Here is a 17709-nt window from a genome sequence, read left to right as displayed (position 1 = left end):
CACTGGCAAAATGCAAAGTGCATTTAAACCTCAGCACAGGCACAACAACAGATCCAAGGGGGACCCCAGCCTCACCCACGGACTCATCAAGAAATCAGATTTTATCCCATCTCACAACACCCAACAGTGACTTTAACCAGAATCCAGCTGCAAACCACGCAGTGGCTTTGCTTTCTCCCAGGAACAGATGGACCCACGGGCTGGTGGAGCCTCTGCCACGTTCCTCCAGTGCTCAGGAGCTCCAGCCTGGAAGGCAACCTGCATTTCACATCTGCAGCTCTGCTCAGGATCCATTAGCATCAGGACTGTGTGTGACAGAGCCTTCTCACTCATTATCCTGGCCTCCCTCCCTCCTTCCCTCCCTCCCAGTGCCCCGGCCACTCAGCTGTTACTGCTCCATGACACACGAGGAACCAAACAGCAAAGGATTTCACGTGGTGCTTGGATCTGGAGCCCAGGTGAAAGGATTTGACCGAGTCTCCGAGACCCACTCCTCTATCCCCCGATGTTAAATGAAAGTAATTCGGATGAAATTGTGTTTTTAAGGATCTGGCTGGCTCCGAGGTGAGGACAAAGCCCAGCAGAGTGGGTGGGGACATGCCAGGTCCCCTGTCCGTGTGCGTCCAGCAGCTTGTGCTGTTGAACAGCAGCAGAGCAGGAAACACAGAGCTCAGCCATTTGAGCAGAGCAAACACACGGCTCCCCACAGCCCACTGCTGAGACAGAATAAAACACCTGAGCGCGTGTTTGGTAAACACAATATAAAGCCACAAAAAGCAGCTGAAGGGCACTCAAGCCCTCCCCGTGCCCTCTTTGCACCACTGCAGGGCCCGGGGCACTCTGGCAGAGCCCAGTGCATGGGCTATGCCCAGAAAACATGGAAAGCCAGGCTGGACAGGGCTCTGAGCAGCCCCACATAGTGCAAGGTGTCCCTGCTCATTGCTGGGGGTTGGACTGAAGGAGCTTTAAAGGTCCCTTGCCACCCAAAGAGTGACTCCAGGGACACGTGTCTTGGCTTGGGGCACAGTGGTCAGCCAAACCGTGACTCCATGGACACATGTCTTGGCTTGGGGAACGGTGGTCACCCAAACCATGACTCCGTGGACACGTGTCTTGGCTTGGGACACAGTGGCCACCCAAACCATAACTCCATGGACATGTGTCTTGGCTTGGGACAGGGTGGTCACCCAAACTGTGACTCCATGGACATGTCCTGGCTTGGGGCACAGTGGCCACCCAAAACACAACTCCATGGACACGTGTCTTGGCTTGGAGAACAGTGGTCACCCAACGCGTGACTCCATGGACACGTGTCTTGGATTGAGGCACAGTGGTCACCCAAACCACAACTCCATGGACATGTGCCTTGGCTTGGGACACAGCGGTCACCCAAACTACAACTCCACGGACACGTGTCTTGGCTTGGGGAACAGTGGTCACCCAAACCACGACTCCATGGACACATGTCTTGGCTTGGGGCACAGTGGCCACCCAAAACACAACTCCATGGGCACGTGTCTCGGCTTGGCACACAGCGGTCACCCAAACCATGACTCCATGGACACGTGTCTTGACTTGGGACAGAGCGGTCACCCAAACTGTGACTCTATGGACATGTCTTGGCTTGGCACACAGTGGTCAGCCAAACCACAACTCCATGGACATGTCTTGGCTTGGAGAACAGTGGTCACTCAAATCCCGACTCTATGGACATGTCTTGGCTTGGGACAGGGTGGTCACTCAAACCATGACTCCATGGACACGTGTCTTGGCTTGGGGAACAGTGGTCACCCAAACTACAACTCCATGGACACGTGTCTTGGCTTGGGGAACAGTGGTCACTCAAACCATGACTCCACGGACACGTGTCTTGGCTTGGCACACAGTGGCCACCCAAACCATGACTCCATGGACATGTCTTGGCTTGGGGAACAGTGGCCACCAGCAGTGACCACCCAGCAGTGCTCACAGCTGCCCAAAGAGGCTCAGATTCCCCCAGAAGACCCACCATGGCCCACCCACATCACCCTACAAGCACTGGATCCCTCCGTGTGCTGGCGCTGCCTACCTTGTGCGAGTAGTGCTGATCCACGATCCTGGCCAGCCCGAAGTCGCCGATCTTCAGCACCAGGTCCTCGGTGCTGATGAAGATGTTGGCCGGCTTGAGGTCGCGGTGCAGCACGTTGGCCGAGTGGATGTACTTGAGCCCGCGCAGCAGCTGGTACATGAAGAGCTTGGCGTGCTCCTCGGCCAGCTTGCCCTGCTCCAGCAGCCGCGCCAGGTCCGTCTCCATGTACTCCTGCACGATGTACACCACGTTGAACTTGAAGAAATCCCCGCGCAGGTTGGCGCCCTTGGGGCCCAGCACCTCGTAGACCTTGACGATGTTCTCGTGGTCGAGGCGGCGGATGATCTTGATCTCGCGGAAGGCGTGCTTCACGCTGCGCGCGTCTCCCAGCGTCAGCTTCTTCACGGCCACCTTGCGGCAGCTGCGGCTGTCCAGCGCCGACAGCACCAGCCCGTTGGCCCCGAAACCCAGCGGGCGGAAATTGACGAAGCGGCAGCCCAGGTCGTAGCCGTACATGCTGGCCAGGCAGTCGCACTTCTCTGCCATCGCTCCTCCTCCGGCTCCTCCGTGCGCCTCACTCCAAAAGCCGGCAGAGTCCCAGGGCCGCGGCGTCAAGGGCGCAGCTGGGAATCAAGCCCCTCATCCTTACCTGCAGATATCTCAGGAGGGGTCTTGCTCCGAGCCTGTCTTGCTCCGAGCACGTCGCTTCAAGAGGACACGGGGTGGAAATAAACCTGAGGACACACACACGCACACAGGGAGAGAGATAAAACGTTCTAAGAAACATCTAGAAATGAGAAATCAACAGGCTTTCCAAGCAGTGCAGAGGAACGCAGCTACCAGAGACCTCTGTTGAAGGAGAAGGGGTGTTTTTTCTCGAGATTAAAAAAAAAAAAAATTATCGCAGCCACATCTTTCAGCCCTTGCCTCGCTTCCCTTCGGTCTCCTGGAGACAATGCTGGAGCTCAGGGCTGGTGGCCACCAACTCAAGGTTTTGGTGGCCTTCAGCAGAGAGAGCTTCCAGGTTTGGAGCTCCAGCTCCACCCTGGAGAGGAGAGGAGAGGAGAGGAGAGGAGAGGAGAGGAGAGGAGAGGAGAGGAGAGGAGAGGAGAGGAGAGGAGAGGAGAGGAGAGGAGAGGAGAGGAGAGGAGAGGAGAGGAGAGGAGAGGAGAGGAGAGGAGAGGAGAGGAGAGGAGAGGAGAGGAGAGGAGAGGAGAGGAGAGGAGAGGAGAGGAGAGGAGAGGAGAGGAGAGGAGAGGAGAGGAGAGGAGAGGAGAGGAGAGGAGAGGAGAGGAGAGGAGAGATCCCCTTGATGCCAGTGCTGCCCTGCCCATGTAGCAGCTTGCTGAAAGGTTAACCGTGAGCAAAACCGTGACCTTTTGGAGCATCATCACTTATCCCCTCCTGAGACACGCTGCACCACCAGCATTTTTCAGCTGCTTAATTTCCCCTTTTCCATTTCCAAGATGCAGGGAACCATAACTCCTCCTCTCCGCTTTGCTGCCTCTCTCTTTCTTTTTTAAAAATTTGTTTGAAAATATTATGGAGCAGGTGAACAGCATGTTGTGTCCACAGCTGCCCACGTAGAACCACCCGGCAAAACCAGCACAGAAATGAGGGTGCAAACACTCATGCCATCCCTGGTCCAATCTGAAATATATATTAATATAAATTAATAATAAATATAAATTTTATATATAGATAATTTATATATATTTACCAGCTGAGCAGGTAAAAAATATATATATATATATTTATATATGAAGGATATAAAATCTGTTTTCCCTCCCACTAAGGCGTCAACCCTGAGCTCTGCTGGGCATGGGGATGTGCATCCCGCCAAAGGATCCCAGAATTTGGGGGAACTCCCCGGCAAAATGTCATTTTCTGGTGGCAGGTGACCATGCAGAGGTGGCCACAGGCCAAGGATGGCTCCTCACGGCTGTTACAGCTGAGGAAAGACAGCTCAAGGCCCTCGGAGCATTTCAGTCTTTCCCACTGTGGTTTTTAGCTGCAGATCCTTTGTTTGGAAACAGAACGGGACAAAAGGTGTGAAGCAGGAGGAAACAGCTGGGCTTTTCCCTCCTGTTGGGGAAGATGAATCAGGGAAACCTTATAAATATGATTGCTTAGCAAAGATTCTGAAAATATGAAACCTATAATGGAAATAGAAATGAAAGCTGACTTTGAGTTGTAGGATACTGAGTCTTAGTTACTATAGAACCTGAAAACAATGGTCTAGCCAGCTAAAGGAGAATCCCTTTGGATTGAACAATCCCTTTCTGCTGGCTGAGGGATCCAAAGGTCAATGTAGCAAAACAGAAGTCTAAAGAGTAGTTTGTAGAGATTAAAATATAACACAGTATGGTGATATAGTAGTTCTCATAGGCTGGATGTAGATTCTATAGGATTTTGTGTCTTGTGTTGGTTGGTCACTGTAAATTAGAATATTCATCACAAAAGGAGATATAATGGATTGTAACAAAGACCTCAGTCTCTTAACTCTCTTAACTCTCTTACCTCTTACCTCTTAACTCTCACTCTTACCTCTGCTCTTAACTCTCCCCCTTCCTCTTCCCCCTGCTCTCGCTCTCTCCTGCTCTCTCCCCTTTGCCCCTTTGCTCTCTCTCTCCCTTCTCTCTCAGCTCTCCCCCTGCTGTTCTCTCTCCCTCTCTCTTTGGGACTCCCCTCCAGCCCAGGCTGGTGGCTGAAGGCAAGACCGTTTTTACCCACTGTTGTATTTCTCTGGGGAATGGTTTTTCCCCAGGACCCCTGAAGCCTGTAACCATGTAGTTTGACCCTTCCTTCCTTTCTTGACCCAATTGGTTGAGGTCCAGCCATCCCCCTGGACAGAAACCTTGATAAGGGTCTGTTCTCCCTCTTTCTTCCTCTTGCCCTCCGGCCCTCCAAGGCTCCAGCCCTCTTTCCCTCCTTCTGGACCTCTCTTGCCCTCTGGGCCTCCTGCCCTCGTTTCCCCTCCTGGAATAAACGTCTTGGATCAACCCTGGGGGTAGGAGCCTCTTTTGGATCTTTTGCCCTGTCTCTGAAATATTCCCCCAAAGCCTCCCAAGAAACTGAGCCAGCCCTGGGGGGCTGCGGGGGATTGGTTTCAACCCACGACCCTCGCAATAAACCCACGACCCTTGCAATAAACCCACGACCCTTGCAATAAACCCACTACCTGTGCAATAAACCCACAGGTTCTAGGATATACAGAATTCCAAGGCAGAATTCCCCTGCCCAGCCGGGGGGACCTGCAGGGACCACCCAGCCCTGACCAGCTGGTCCCAGTGCTGTTCAGGGGAAGATAATTGAAATAAAACGTAAAATAAAATGAAATAAAATAAAATAAGGTAAAATAAAATAAAATAAGATAAGGAAAAATAAAATAAAATAAAACAAAATAAAATAAAATAAAATAAAATAAAATAAGGTAAAATAAAATGAAATATAAAATAAGGGAAAATAAAATAAAATAAGGTAAAATAAAATGAAGTATAAAATAAGGAAAAATAAAATAAAATAAAATAAAATAAAATAAGGTAAAATGAAATAAAATAAAATAAAGAAAAATAAAATAAAATAAATAAAATAAGGTAAAATAAAATAAAATAAGGTAAAATAAAATAAAATAAAATAAGGAAAAATAAAATAAAATAAAATAAAACAAAGTAAAATAAAACATAAAATAAAAGATAAAATTAAATAAAGTAAAATAAGGTAAAATGAAATGAAATAAAATAAAGTAAAATAAAATATAAAATAAAATAAAGTAAAATAAATATAAAAAATAAAATAAATTAAAATAAAAATAAAATAAAGTAAGGTAAAGGAAAGTAAAATAAAATAAAATAAAATAAAATAGCAAGTAAAATAAAATAAAATAAAATAAATAAGAAAAAGTAAAGTTAAAAAAATAAAATAAGAAAAAGTAAAGTTAAATTAAAAAAAAATAAAATAAACTAGGATAACCGTGGATCTGCTCCTGCTGTGTTCCTCATGCCAGAGGGACGGCTCTGTCAGAGCCCCTAATCACCAGCGCTGCTCCATTAACCCGGCAGTGTGTTCCCAGCCTGCTCCTGCTCCCCGGCAGAACCTACCAGGAACAACAGAATTCCAGGGAAAACAGCGAAATGCTGAGCGATGCCCTGTCTCTGGCTGGGAAACGCGGGCAGCAGCGATTTTTAGCTAAAACGAAGCCACACGGAGCCTCCGAGGGCGGCGAGGATGCAGGCAGGGCAGGGATACCCTCCCAAGAGCATCTGCCAGCAGTTTACCGAGCTGTTTGGCAAGCGCTGCCTGCTCCTCTAGTCGGGAAGCAACAACAACAAAAAAATAATTACAGCCTCTTTTCAATCCAGCAATTATCTAATGCCGGCTTTTGCACGCAAAGGGCTGAGCAGGGAAAGCTGCTGGAGCGTTCAGGGAGCGGGGCAGGCACCAGGGGGATGCCACGGGGAAAACAGGGATACAAAACCAGAGCGGGGACAAGGGGACAGGCAGGGGAAAAAATCCCTGAGGCTCTGCGGGGAAAAGCTTCCTGGGGTTTTTTTAAATTTTTAGGGAATCCTCTGAGCTTCCCAAACCCCCGCTGGAGGTTTCCCAAACCCCACTGTGATTCCATGAGCAGAATTCCGGCCTCCTGGGGCTGTGGGACTAGGGGACTAGGGGCTGGGGGGTCCTCAGGGTCCCTCCAGCCAAACCCCACTGTGATTCCATGAGCAGAATTCCAGGGGGAAAAATCCCTGAGGCTCTGCAGGGAAAAGCTTCCTTGGGGTTTTTTAATTTTTGGGGAATCCTCTGAGCTTCCCAAGCCCCCGCTGGAGATCCAGGTCTCGGGGAGAGAGCCTGATGGGGCAAAGAAAGCGAATGAAAAGTAACCAAAACCTCCTGGTGGCAAAGGGAGCTCTGTGAAATAGAGTTTAAAATAAATTCAGTTATGCTTTATGGTGGTGCCTCGAGACCCATCCCTGCACCTCACCTCTGGCCACGGCCACAACCACCACGCTGCTCTGGCACTCTGCTCTCAGGGGCTGGGGGGTCCTGAGGGTCCCTCCAGCCAAACCTCAATGTGATTCCATGAGCAGAATTCCAGTCTCCTGGGGCTGTGGGACTGGGGGGTTATGAGGTCCTCTCCAGTCAAATTCCCCTGTGATTCCATGAGCAGAATTCCAGTCTCCTGGGGCTGTGAGATTGGGGGGTCCTCAGGGTCCCCTCCAAACAAACCCCCTGTGATTCCATGAGCAGAGCTCCATGGGGCTGTGGGACTGGGGGCCCTCAGGGTCCTCTCCAGCCAAATCTCCCTGTGATTCCCTGAGCAGAATTCCAGTCTCCTGGGGCTGTGGGACTGGGGGCCCTCAGGGTCCTCTCCAGCCAAATCCCCTTGTGATTCCTTGAGCAGAATTCCAGTCTCCCGAGGCTGTGGGACTGGGAGATCCTGAGAACCCCTTCCCACCAAACCCCCTGTGATTCCCTAGCAGAACTCCACTCTCCTGGGGCTGTGGGACTGGGGGGTCCTGAGGACCCCTTCCCACCAAACTCCGTGTGATTCCATGAGCTCCGTGGGGCTGCTGAGCCCAGGCAGAGGTGGGCGGGATCCAGCTCCCACGCCGAGCTCCTCGGCTTACCCTAGACGCAATGGAAAGAAACCAAGTTCTGCCTCGTCAGCCTAATAATTAATAATTAGCGGAGCTCCAGAAGCGCTGAAAGGGAAAACGCAGCGAATGAGGGGAAAGAAAAGGGAAGAAAGAGCTCTATTTTTTCTGACAAGCAAAGCGATGACCTCTGTGGTGCTTCTGGCTGAGTCTCACCCCCCAGCTGAGCTGCAGCTCCTGCAATCAGAGGGGCAAGTCACACCCCTGTCCTGACCCTTTTGACTGCATCTCTGCGGCTGAACATCCAGGGAAAAGCTGCTGGGAATACAGGGAGACGGCCAAGGGAGCAGCAGACAACAGGATCCCACAGGAGTGGGAGAGAGGCCAAGGGAAAGGGATTCTGCCCCTGTGCCCAGGTGAGAGCCCACCTGCAGAGCTGCCCCAGCCCTGCCTCCAACAGCACAAGGACGTGGAGCTGCTGCAGCCAGTCCAGAGGAGGCCACGGAGATGCTGCCAGGGCTGGAGCCCCTCTGCTCTGGAGCCAGCCTGGGACACCTGGGGCTCTTCAGCTGCACAAGAGAAGCTCCAGGGAGAGCTCCCAGCCCCTGCCAGGGCCTCAAGGGGCTCCAGGAGAGCTGCAGAGGGGCTGGGGACAAGGCCTGCAGGGACAGGACACAGGGAATGGCTTCCCAGGGCCAGAGGGCAGGGCCAGCTGGGATCTGGGGAAGGAATTGGTGGCTGTGAGGGTGGGGAGGCCCTGGCACAGGGTGCCCAGAGCAGCTGTGGCTGCCCCTGGATCCCTGGCAGTGTCCCAGGCCAGGCTGGACAGGGCTGGGAGCAGCCTGGGACAGTGGAAGGTGTCCCATGGGGGTGGAATGGGATGATCCTAAAGTCCCTTCTCACCTCACCCCTCCTGGGATTCTGTTCTGCCTCTGCCTCCTCCACCTGAGACAACAGCAGACCCCACGGACCAGGCTGACCTGCCTCCCCTGAGAGGCCACAGAGGTCACTTTTCCTGCTTCCCCCACTCCCCAAACCACAGCCGTCTTCTGACAGCCCACAGCAGCCCCAGGGAAATGCCACTTTCTCCCCTGGCCGTGTCTCTCCGGGGCTGTTGTAACGAAGGAGAGTTATTTCAGCAGCCTAATGAAAACTGCTGCTGGCCCCAGCAGCGCCCATAAAAACCAGCAGCGACGGGATTTGGCTGTGGAGGATGGAAAATACGGTCAGCTTTTATGGAACTGCAGACCAGAGTCCCAGCGGCTCTTCAGGCTGGTGGGGCCAGGGTCTGAGGTCCACTCAAGGCGCCAAATTCCACGGGAGCTGCAGCAGGGCACAGCCAGCAGGTCCTGCAGCACAGCAGGCTGCTGAGACCAGCGTGGCAGAATTGGTGGCTACACCACAGCAGCAAGCAGTGTAGGCAAATCCGTGGATGGCTGGGACAAGGAATTCTGCCTTGGAATTCTGTATATCCTAGAACACGTGGGTTTATTGCAGGGTCTGGGTAAAAGGGCCTTGCCTTCAGCCACCAGCCTGGGCTGGAGGGGAGTCCCAAAGAGAGAGGGAGAGAGAACAGCAGGGAGAGAGCTGAGAGAGAAGGGAGAGAGAGCAAAGGGCAGGGGAGAGAGCAGGAGAGAGCGAGAGCAGGGGGAAGAGGAAGGGGGAGAGTTAAGAGCAGAGGTAAGAGTAAGAGTTAAGAGGTAAGAGAGTTAAGAGAGCGAGGTCTTTGTTACAATCCATTAAATCTCCTTTTGTGATGAATATTCTAATTTACAGTGACCAACCAACACAAGACACAAAATCCTATAGAATTTACATACAGCCTATAAGAACTACTATATCACCACACTGTGTTATATTTTAAACTCTAAAAACTACTCTTTAGACTTCTGTTTTGCTACATTGACCTTTGGATCCCTCAGCCAGCAGAAAGGGATTGTTCAATCCAAAGGGATTCTCCTTCAGCTCTTTAGGCCATTGTTTTCAGGTTCTGTAGTAACTAAGACTCAGTATCCTACAACTCAAAGTCAGCTTTCATTTCTATTTCCATTATAGGTTTCATATTTTCAGAATCTTTTGCTAAGCAATGATATTTCTAAGGTTTCCCTGATTCATCTTCCCCAACAGGAGGGAAAACAAACCTGAGTGGTTCACACTGGGGGAGACCCCCAGCCTGCTGCTCCTGGGCTCACAGAGGGCTTTGCTGCTGTGCTGGGAGCCAGCAAAACAAAGGGACACCAGTCCTGGGGGATCTGAGTGCTGACTTGATCCCCATCCCCTTGCCCACCTGCTGTCAGCCGCAGCTCAGAGACAGGACAGCTCTGGGGTGTTCCCTGAAGGCACACACCTTGAAGGTTCTCCTGGGGTGCAGCCCATGAATCCCCTCAATTTAATAAATCTGTGTCATGGCCATCACCCAGACCTGCACAGGGGCTTAAGGGAAGGGCCAGGAGCCCCCAAGATGCCACCAGCCGTCACCCCTGTGATGTCCTGTGGTGCCACCTGGGAACAGACGGACACGGGGAGGTGACCAGGAAAAGGATGGGGGTGCTCATACAGAGGGTTAAACCACCAAATTAAAAAAAAAAACCAAAAAAACCCAAAAAAAACCAACCAAAAAACAAACAAACAACCCAAACCAAAAAAAAAAAAAAAAAAAAAAAAAAAAACAACCAAAAAAACCCCAAAAAAACCACCCAAAAAACAAAAAACAAAACAAAAACAAACAAAACAAACAAACAAACAACAAAAAAAAACCACAACCCAAAAAAACCCCACTCTGCATTTGAGAATAATGCAGGAAATGTATTATATGCCACGATATAAACGCAGAGATATCCCCTCCTGATGAGCACGGACTGTACTTTACAGTTTTAATCCACCTCTCACTCTCTTTTCCACCAGGGGCAGCTGCAGCAGCTGCCTGTGCACAGCCACGGAGCTCTTATAATTGGTACCCTCGGTGCCATAAAACACAAAGATGAGGGAGGAATTTGGAAGTTTTCCTTTATTCTTCCTCTCTCTCCTCTGTGCAAGGCAAGCGTTTGCCCTGATGATGCTGCTGGGATTTGAGCTGACCTTTGTGCTCCCTCTGAAGGCTCACAGGAACTCTGAGTGTCCCCACAGTGCCCAAGGGTGACCCTTGAGTGAGCTTTTCCTTGTCACCAGCCCCAGCCCCAGGGACAGCGATCCCCCCGCGGGGTGAATCCATGAAAGCTCAGGAGTCTGGGCAGGATGTCCGGCTAATTATGTCCGGCTAATTAGAGCGGGGGGGACAGTGATCTCTGGCTTGCAGAGCTGGTAAAAAGGGTCATCACACCTCGAGTGGGGCAGCAGCACAACGAGGTTCACTTTTCCCTGCTTCTCTTCACCCCAGCATTCCTCCCCTCGCAGCCAAAGCCTTTTGGACATCTTTTGTCCCTGTCCCACTGTCCCCTGATGCCTTCAGACTCGCTGAAGACCTGCCTGCCTTCAGGAGGCCTCTCCAAGCTTCAGCCACCACTGAAACGAGGACCAGGCTGCTGTTGCTCTTCGCTCCCACGCCGGCGACTGCTCCAAGGCTGAAATTTAATTAGTCCAGCCCATCAATAAAGGCGGCTCCTGGTGCTCAGCTCTGCAGAGCCTCCCACAGAGAGCCCTGGGGATGGTGGCTCCTCGGAGACCAGCGCTGGTGGAGGCAAAGCTCTGCTCCTCTCCTCCCTCCCCTGCTGCAGCTCCAGCTGCAAACCTGTGTCCTCCAGGAGCACCAGGTGTCTGCCACAGGGTGTCTGTGGTGTCTGCCACAGGGCTGGGGCTCCGTGTCCCCTGTCCTGTGACCCCCACGGGCTGTGCTCTGCGCTGGCACCGGGGAGCAGCAGCACAGAGGGACACCAGACACGGCACAGGACACCCCAGGGACACAGGGACCCACCCCAGCACTGACCTCAGCAGGAGAAGCTCTTCGGAGGATGATTAAGGCCAGAAAAAGCCTGTAAGGTCACTGAATCCAAAGATCAACCTAGTGCCACCACGCCACAGGCCTGGAGAACACTTCCAAGTTCCCCAAAGCTCACAGTGAAGGCGGCCCACCATAAATAAAATAAAATATTATTATATTTTCAGCGATGCTGAGGAACAAGGGATGCTGCTGGGTAGCTCTGTGCTGGGCTCTCCACCACGGACAGCCTGCCCTGGCACTCCAGGAACCCTGGGCAGCCCTGCAGGGTCTGGGAGCTGTCTGGGAGCCAGCTGCAGAGTCACAGGGCGGCTGCTGGGAGATGCTCTGAGTGAAGCTCTTGCTGATCACCAGTGGCACAGTGGCCCCCGGGGCAGAGCCAGACCCTCTCACGCCAGAGCTGGTTACAGCAGAGACAGAGATCACCAGTCAGATCAACACGCGGCGGGTTTCTGAGCCTGGATTCCGCCCTCCCGGCCTCACCAGAGCTGCAGACACACCAGCTGCTCCGGAGATCTCAGCAGCCTGCTTTCCCAAAGCCTGTTTCCCTGGGTATCCCCGCTCCCCTGGCTGTGCCAAACAACAGCCCGCTCAGGAGAGGGTCATCTTCCTGCTCCTCTGAAAACACGACTTATCGAGATGTCTCCAGCACCAGGCACCGAGCAGAAACCCATCAGCAGGATGAGCAGATGTGCCGCCAGCTAAAAGCCAGAAGGCATCAAGCAGCACAGTCACAGGAGGGAAAAATCCTCATGAGCCTGTGGGGGAAGCCAGAGGGAAAAGGCAAACCAAAGGGAAACAGCACAAAACGGCCCCAAATCCTGGCGTGATTAGTAAAACACACAGTTTTCCCATGCACTGTAAACAAGTAGAGCAGCATCACCCAGCTCTGCAAAGCCAGCTCTGCTGCCCAAACCTCACTCAGGAAAACAGGAATTCTCCTCCTTAACAGCTCCATTGTGGACAGGCCAAAATACACTCAGGGGGAAAAAAAAATAATAAAAGGAGAAAGAAAAATCAGACAACGCTCATTAGCTCACAGAAAGAACAGAAAACAAAGAAGAACTTGCTGACACTCACAGGGGCTTTAGGCAGTGTGGGAAAGCCACCCATCTGTCCCTGAGCAGGCAGCCAGCCCTGGTCAATCAGCCGTGGAGGGGCTGTGAGTGGCTGAGCAGAGCCCAGACGTGGGGACAGGCCTCGTTTCCCAGTGGGACCCAGCACATGAAACCACTCCAGGCTCGGCTGTCTGCAGCCAGACAGCCACCAGACAGCGCCTGAACAAACACAGGGCCAGCACTGCCTCCCCCCGGCCCCTGGCACGGCCCCACCCCTGGGGACACCCACCTGTGTGTCCCACGCACCCGCCACTGCTGGATGGCCAGCAGCTTGCTGCTCCTGTGGCTCAGACCCACTCCCTGGTCAGACCCACTCCCTGGTCAGACCCACTCCCTGGTCAGTCCCAGCCCCTCATCAGTCCCAGTCCTCTCTCCCTGGTCACTCCCAGCCCCTGGTTAGTCCCAGTCCCAGTCCCTGGTCACTCCCAGCCCCATGTCACTCCCAGTCCCAGTCCCTGGTCAGTCCCAATCCTCTCTCCCTGGTCACTCCCAGTCCTCTCTCCCTGGTCAGTCCCAATCCTCTCTCCCTGGTCACTCCCAGCCCCTGGTCAGTCCCAGTCCTCTCTCCCTGGTCAGTCCCAATCCTCTCTCCCTGGTCACTCCCAGCCCCTGGTCAGTCCCAGTCCTCTCTCCCTGGTCAGTCCCAATCCTCTCTCCCTGGTCACTCCCAGCCCCTGGTCACTCCCAGTCCTCTCTCCCTGGTCAGTCCCAATCCTCTCTCCCTGGTCACTCCCAGCCCCTGGTCAGTCCCAATCCTCTCTCCCTGGTCAGCCCCAATCCTCTCTCCCTGGTCACTCCCAGCCCCTGGTCAGTCCCAATCCTCTCTCCCTGGTCAGTCCCAGTCCTCTCTCCCTGGTCAGCCCCAATCCTCTCTCCCTGGTCAGCCCCAGCGCCTGGTCAGTCCCAGTCCTCTCTCCCTGGTCAGCCCCAATCCTCTCTCCCTGGTCACTCCCAGTCCTCTCTCCCTGGTCACTCCCAGCCCTGCCAGCTGCCATTCCCATCTTGCATGGGCTTTTGCTGAATGGCACCACACTGATTTAAAACCAGCAGAATTATCTCCGTTTCCAAAATAAAGCAGTTCCTGGAATGGATGACTCAGGAGCCTCTCCCCTCGCCATAAATCAGGGCAGAAACACGATACCTCACTGGGGCAAATCACTCTGCCCTTTTGGTTTGGCACCTACAGCCTTTTCTTCCACAGAAAAGAGATTAGAAATCCACTCTGAGCCGGCACACTGTCAGAGAGCTGAGCCTTTCCTCCCTGGGATGCCACGGGTCAGGGCTTTGCCTGTGTTATCACTGGAGGGACTGGAAAAGATAAGCAAAAGCAGGATGGATATTACTTTTTTTTTTTTTTTTTTTTTACGAAAACATACAGAAACAGCCCTAGAGGTTTTTTTTTTTATTGTCTCCGAGAAGCCAGCAGGAGGAATTTGCCCCAAAGGAGGTATGTGCAGCATGTGCCAGCAAGGCAGAGAGATGGCAGAGCAGCTCCTCCAACCCTCCACGGGCCCCAGAGATAGGTATCTCTGCGAGAGAGAGCCTGGTGTCCTCTCTAAACACCGCACCGGGATCTCACAAAAGTGCTTGCACAGAGCCTGTCCCTGCCTCCCCTTTAATCCTTCTGCCCACTGACAAATCTCACCCAGTTTTTTCTGGCGGCCGGATCGCTGGCAGATCTGCGCGCTCAGCTTGGGCAAACAACGAGGACGGGCTTTATGGACAGGGAAAAAAAAAAAAAAACAAAACTGCATTTGTCTGCACAAACCGCCTGGCAAAAGGTTCCCACCCTCGCTGCTCATCAGCCCCAGCACTGGCAGGAGAGACCCTCTCCCACTCTCCCACAGCCATGGAAAGGGGGAAAAGCCATGTGGGCAGGGGACTGGAGCTGTGTCCCCACCAGAACACCTCCGGTGCTCTCTGTCCCCCCAGGCTGAAGCTCGGGAGCCGCAGCTCCAGCCCCGGGGAGCAGCTGGACACCCTGCAAACACCCCTCTGGCCCAAGGGACACTCCACCGAGGCCACGGGGACACTGCTGGACAGCAGGAAAGGGAGCTGGGAGTCCTGTCCGTGGCCAGCTGAGTGTCCTGGAGCCAGGAGGGACAGCCCCATCCTGGGGGCACCACAGACACCACGGAGGATGGGGATAGCCCCACTGTGCTCCACACTGCAGCTGCCACGATGTAAGAAAGATGTAAAGCTGTCAGAGTGTCCAAAGGACATGGGGAAGGGTCTGCAGGGGCCACACGAGGGGCAGCTGAGGGCATTTGGCCCATTCAGGTCTCAGAGACTGAGGGGAGACCCCACTGCAGTCACAGCATCCTCATGAGGGGACGAGCAGGGGCAGACACTGATCTCCTCTCAGTGGGGACAGCACCCAGGGAATGGCTGGAGCTGTGCCAGGAAGGTTTAGGCTGGATTTAGGGAAAGGCTCTTCCCCCAGAGGGTGCTGGGCTCCCCAGGGAATGGGCACGGCCCCAGAGCTCCAGGAGAGCTGGGACAGCTCTGCCAGGGATGCCAGGGTGGGATTGTTGGGGGAATCTGTGCAGGGACAGGATGGGTGATCCTGGTGTGTTGGGAAAGGTCACGAACGTTCCTAAGCTGGTGGGTCCCTTCCAGCTCAGGATATTTCGTGATTTGATGGTAACGGGGCCACCAGCTCGGGGGGAACCCCAGGACCACCAGAGACTGCCCAGAGGGACGGGGAAACACTGCGGGGTTTGGCCCGGCCAGTCCCTGATCCGAGCTCAGGAAGGAGCTTTTCCCGGGACGTGTCCCGCTCCGAGGTTGGGCTGGAGCCGCCTTCCCAACCCGAATTGCGCCAATGTTCCTCGCTCAGCCGCCTTTCCCTGTGCCCGACACACACCTCCAGCCTGCCCGGCGCTCCCAGCATCCCAAAATCCGCCTTTTCCTTGGGGCTGACTCCCTAGGGAAGAGGGGCCATCCCACACCTGCAAACAGGGACACCGGGAATCAATCCCGCACGACATGTGGCAAAGCTCCCCCTCATTACTCTGCCGTAAAAAAAACCTGATCTCTGGCTGCTCTGATGCTGCCCAGTGATGTTGGGAGACCCTGTTGCACAGCCATGCGATGCCAGCAGCCAGCAAAGCTGAGGGACAGCAGCAAAAACGTGCTGGCACCGCCACAAACAGCGCATTTTTTTGGCAAACAAGGCATTTCCTAGGGAATTAAAACAAAAATATTGTAAGTCCTGCTCCTAGAACAGACGGACCAACCCCAAAATGCGCTCCCAGCGACTTTTAGCCACCCACATAACAGACAGGGAATAAAAGGCTTTATACTGACCTCTGCTAAAGCCTGCTGTCAGTATAATCACCTACTACTATAATGAGATTACATGGATTAGCTGTATTTTAAGGAAACATCAATGAGCTGGACAGCCTTTCTAGGCAGGCTTTTAGAGCTGCACGGAATAATACCAGAGGAACCTGGGAGGCTATTTTTAGAAAGCATTTCTCCAAATAACCTGGGTGGAGGGAGCTCACAAGGCAGCGGAGGTGCGCTAAGGCGGGCAGGAGCTGAATGAATGGACGCTGGGAGAAGGAAAAGGGAAAAGGATCCATCCCCGTCTCCCTCGGCCGAGCTGCACAAGGAATTAATTGAGCCGGGCCCAAGCCTGCATTCCTCCCCAAGCCGGCTGCACACGGGGCTAGTTTCCCGGGAAAATGTCCCCAAAAACGGGTCTGAAATGAGATTTCCCGGGCACCATCACCAGGTGGGACCCGCAGCGCTGTCCCACGCAGGGCGGGGGACGCCGCGTCCACTCAGCTCTGCCCAGCGCCTGGAGGAACAGGTCTGCTCTGCGGGCATCACATTCCCACCCAGGAAATCCCACACTCGCCCGCCCACCTTCATTTCCTCCCAGCAGTCCTCGGGATTTAAGAGGAACTCTCAGGCAGTCTGGTTTGTATTTTATTTTTTTTTTTCACTGCTTTTTGTCCTTGGAGCTTACTCCTACAAAATACCCATCAACCATCCGAAGCAAACTGTGCACTCCATTTTCCAAATCCCTTTACTCCTCCTTTCCAGGATGGATCCAGCCTGGAAGCCTTGGGGAACTGCAGCCTGGATATTTTGCTCCCCATGTTCCATCCTGCCGTAACCCCACACCTTCTCCCTCTCTGACTCAGCCGGGGCTCAGTGAATAAAACCCAGTTAGGGATTAAACATCAGAGCAGCACAGGAAAAGGATGGCCCCTACCCCAGGCAGCTCACAGCCTGGGATCTTTAGCTCCCACCACGGTGAAGTGACAAAAATAACCCATTAAAAAGTCACTTTAATTGCCTTGCCAGTGGTTTGCACAAACTCCAGCTAACGCTGGAGGTAAAAATGAATTAAAAGCCTTAAATAGAAAATTCTCTTTCATTACTCCCACTTTTACCCTTAAATTTTAATGGGGTCGTGGTGAGGGAAGAAGCACATGCAGCCAGTCCTCCAGCTCCTCTGGAACAAGGACCAGGCTGGGTTCTGCTGGGTTTGCTGCACCACAGGCTGCCCTGGAGTGCACAGTCCTCATGCCAAGACAGCCTGAACCAGGACAACGAAATTTAGAGGGTGAACCTGCCCCAGAGTCCCCCAGAGCCTGTCCCACATGTGGTTTGTGCTCCTCAGCCACTGCCCAGTGCAGAATCCCCAAGGATCAGGGGCTAATACACATGTCCCAAACACCGATGGCTGCACAATGTTGGGCCAACCAAGGATTTTGGGAATAAGAAACAAGGACTGTTGGTAAAAACACACAAGAGCAGACCAGGATGTGGCTGGAGAAGGGGCCACGGGGAGGCAGGGCAGCATTTTCTGGGACAAACCCCCTGGTTGTGGCTCCTGCAGGAAAGCAGAGCCCGGCTCAGGGCAGGGGCAGGGATGGGGCTGAGAAGGGCCAGGCTCTGCAGAGGGGAACAAACCCACCCACGACCCCAAAGCCTCCACCCATTCCCAGAAAGGTCTGAAAGACCCGACTGTGAATGAGG

At 53.3% G+C, this 17709-nt stretch overlaps 1 protein-coding gene across 1 annotated transcript in view; it reads right to left on the bottom strand.

The window, feature by feature from the left end:
* MAPK4 (mitogen-activated protein kinase 4) overlaps positions 1-2629 on the bottom strand; it is a 26664-nt gene extending 24035 nt beyond the window's left edge. Inside the window, exon 1 of the mRNA XM_066339666.1 lies at positions 2069-2629. Coding sequence (XP_066195763.1) covers positions 2069-2614 — 546 coding nt within the window. The 5' untranslated portion in view covers positions 2615-2629. The remainder of the gene's footprint in view (positions 1-2068) is intronic.
* Positions 2630-17709: the final 15080 nt, after the last annotated feature.

Source organism: Sylvia atricapilla, chromosome Z (genome assembly GCF_009819655.1).
Source record: "Sylvia atricapilla isolate bSylAtr1 chromosome Z, bSylAtr1.pri, whole genome shotgun sequence".
NCBI classification, from domain to species: Eukaryota; Metazoa; Chordata; class Aves; order Passeriformes; family Sylviidae; genus Sylvia; species Sylvia atricapilla.
Note: the sequence above shows the minus strand (reverse complement) of the source record. Positions and strands in the feature narration are given on the sequence as shown.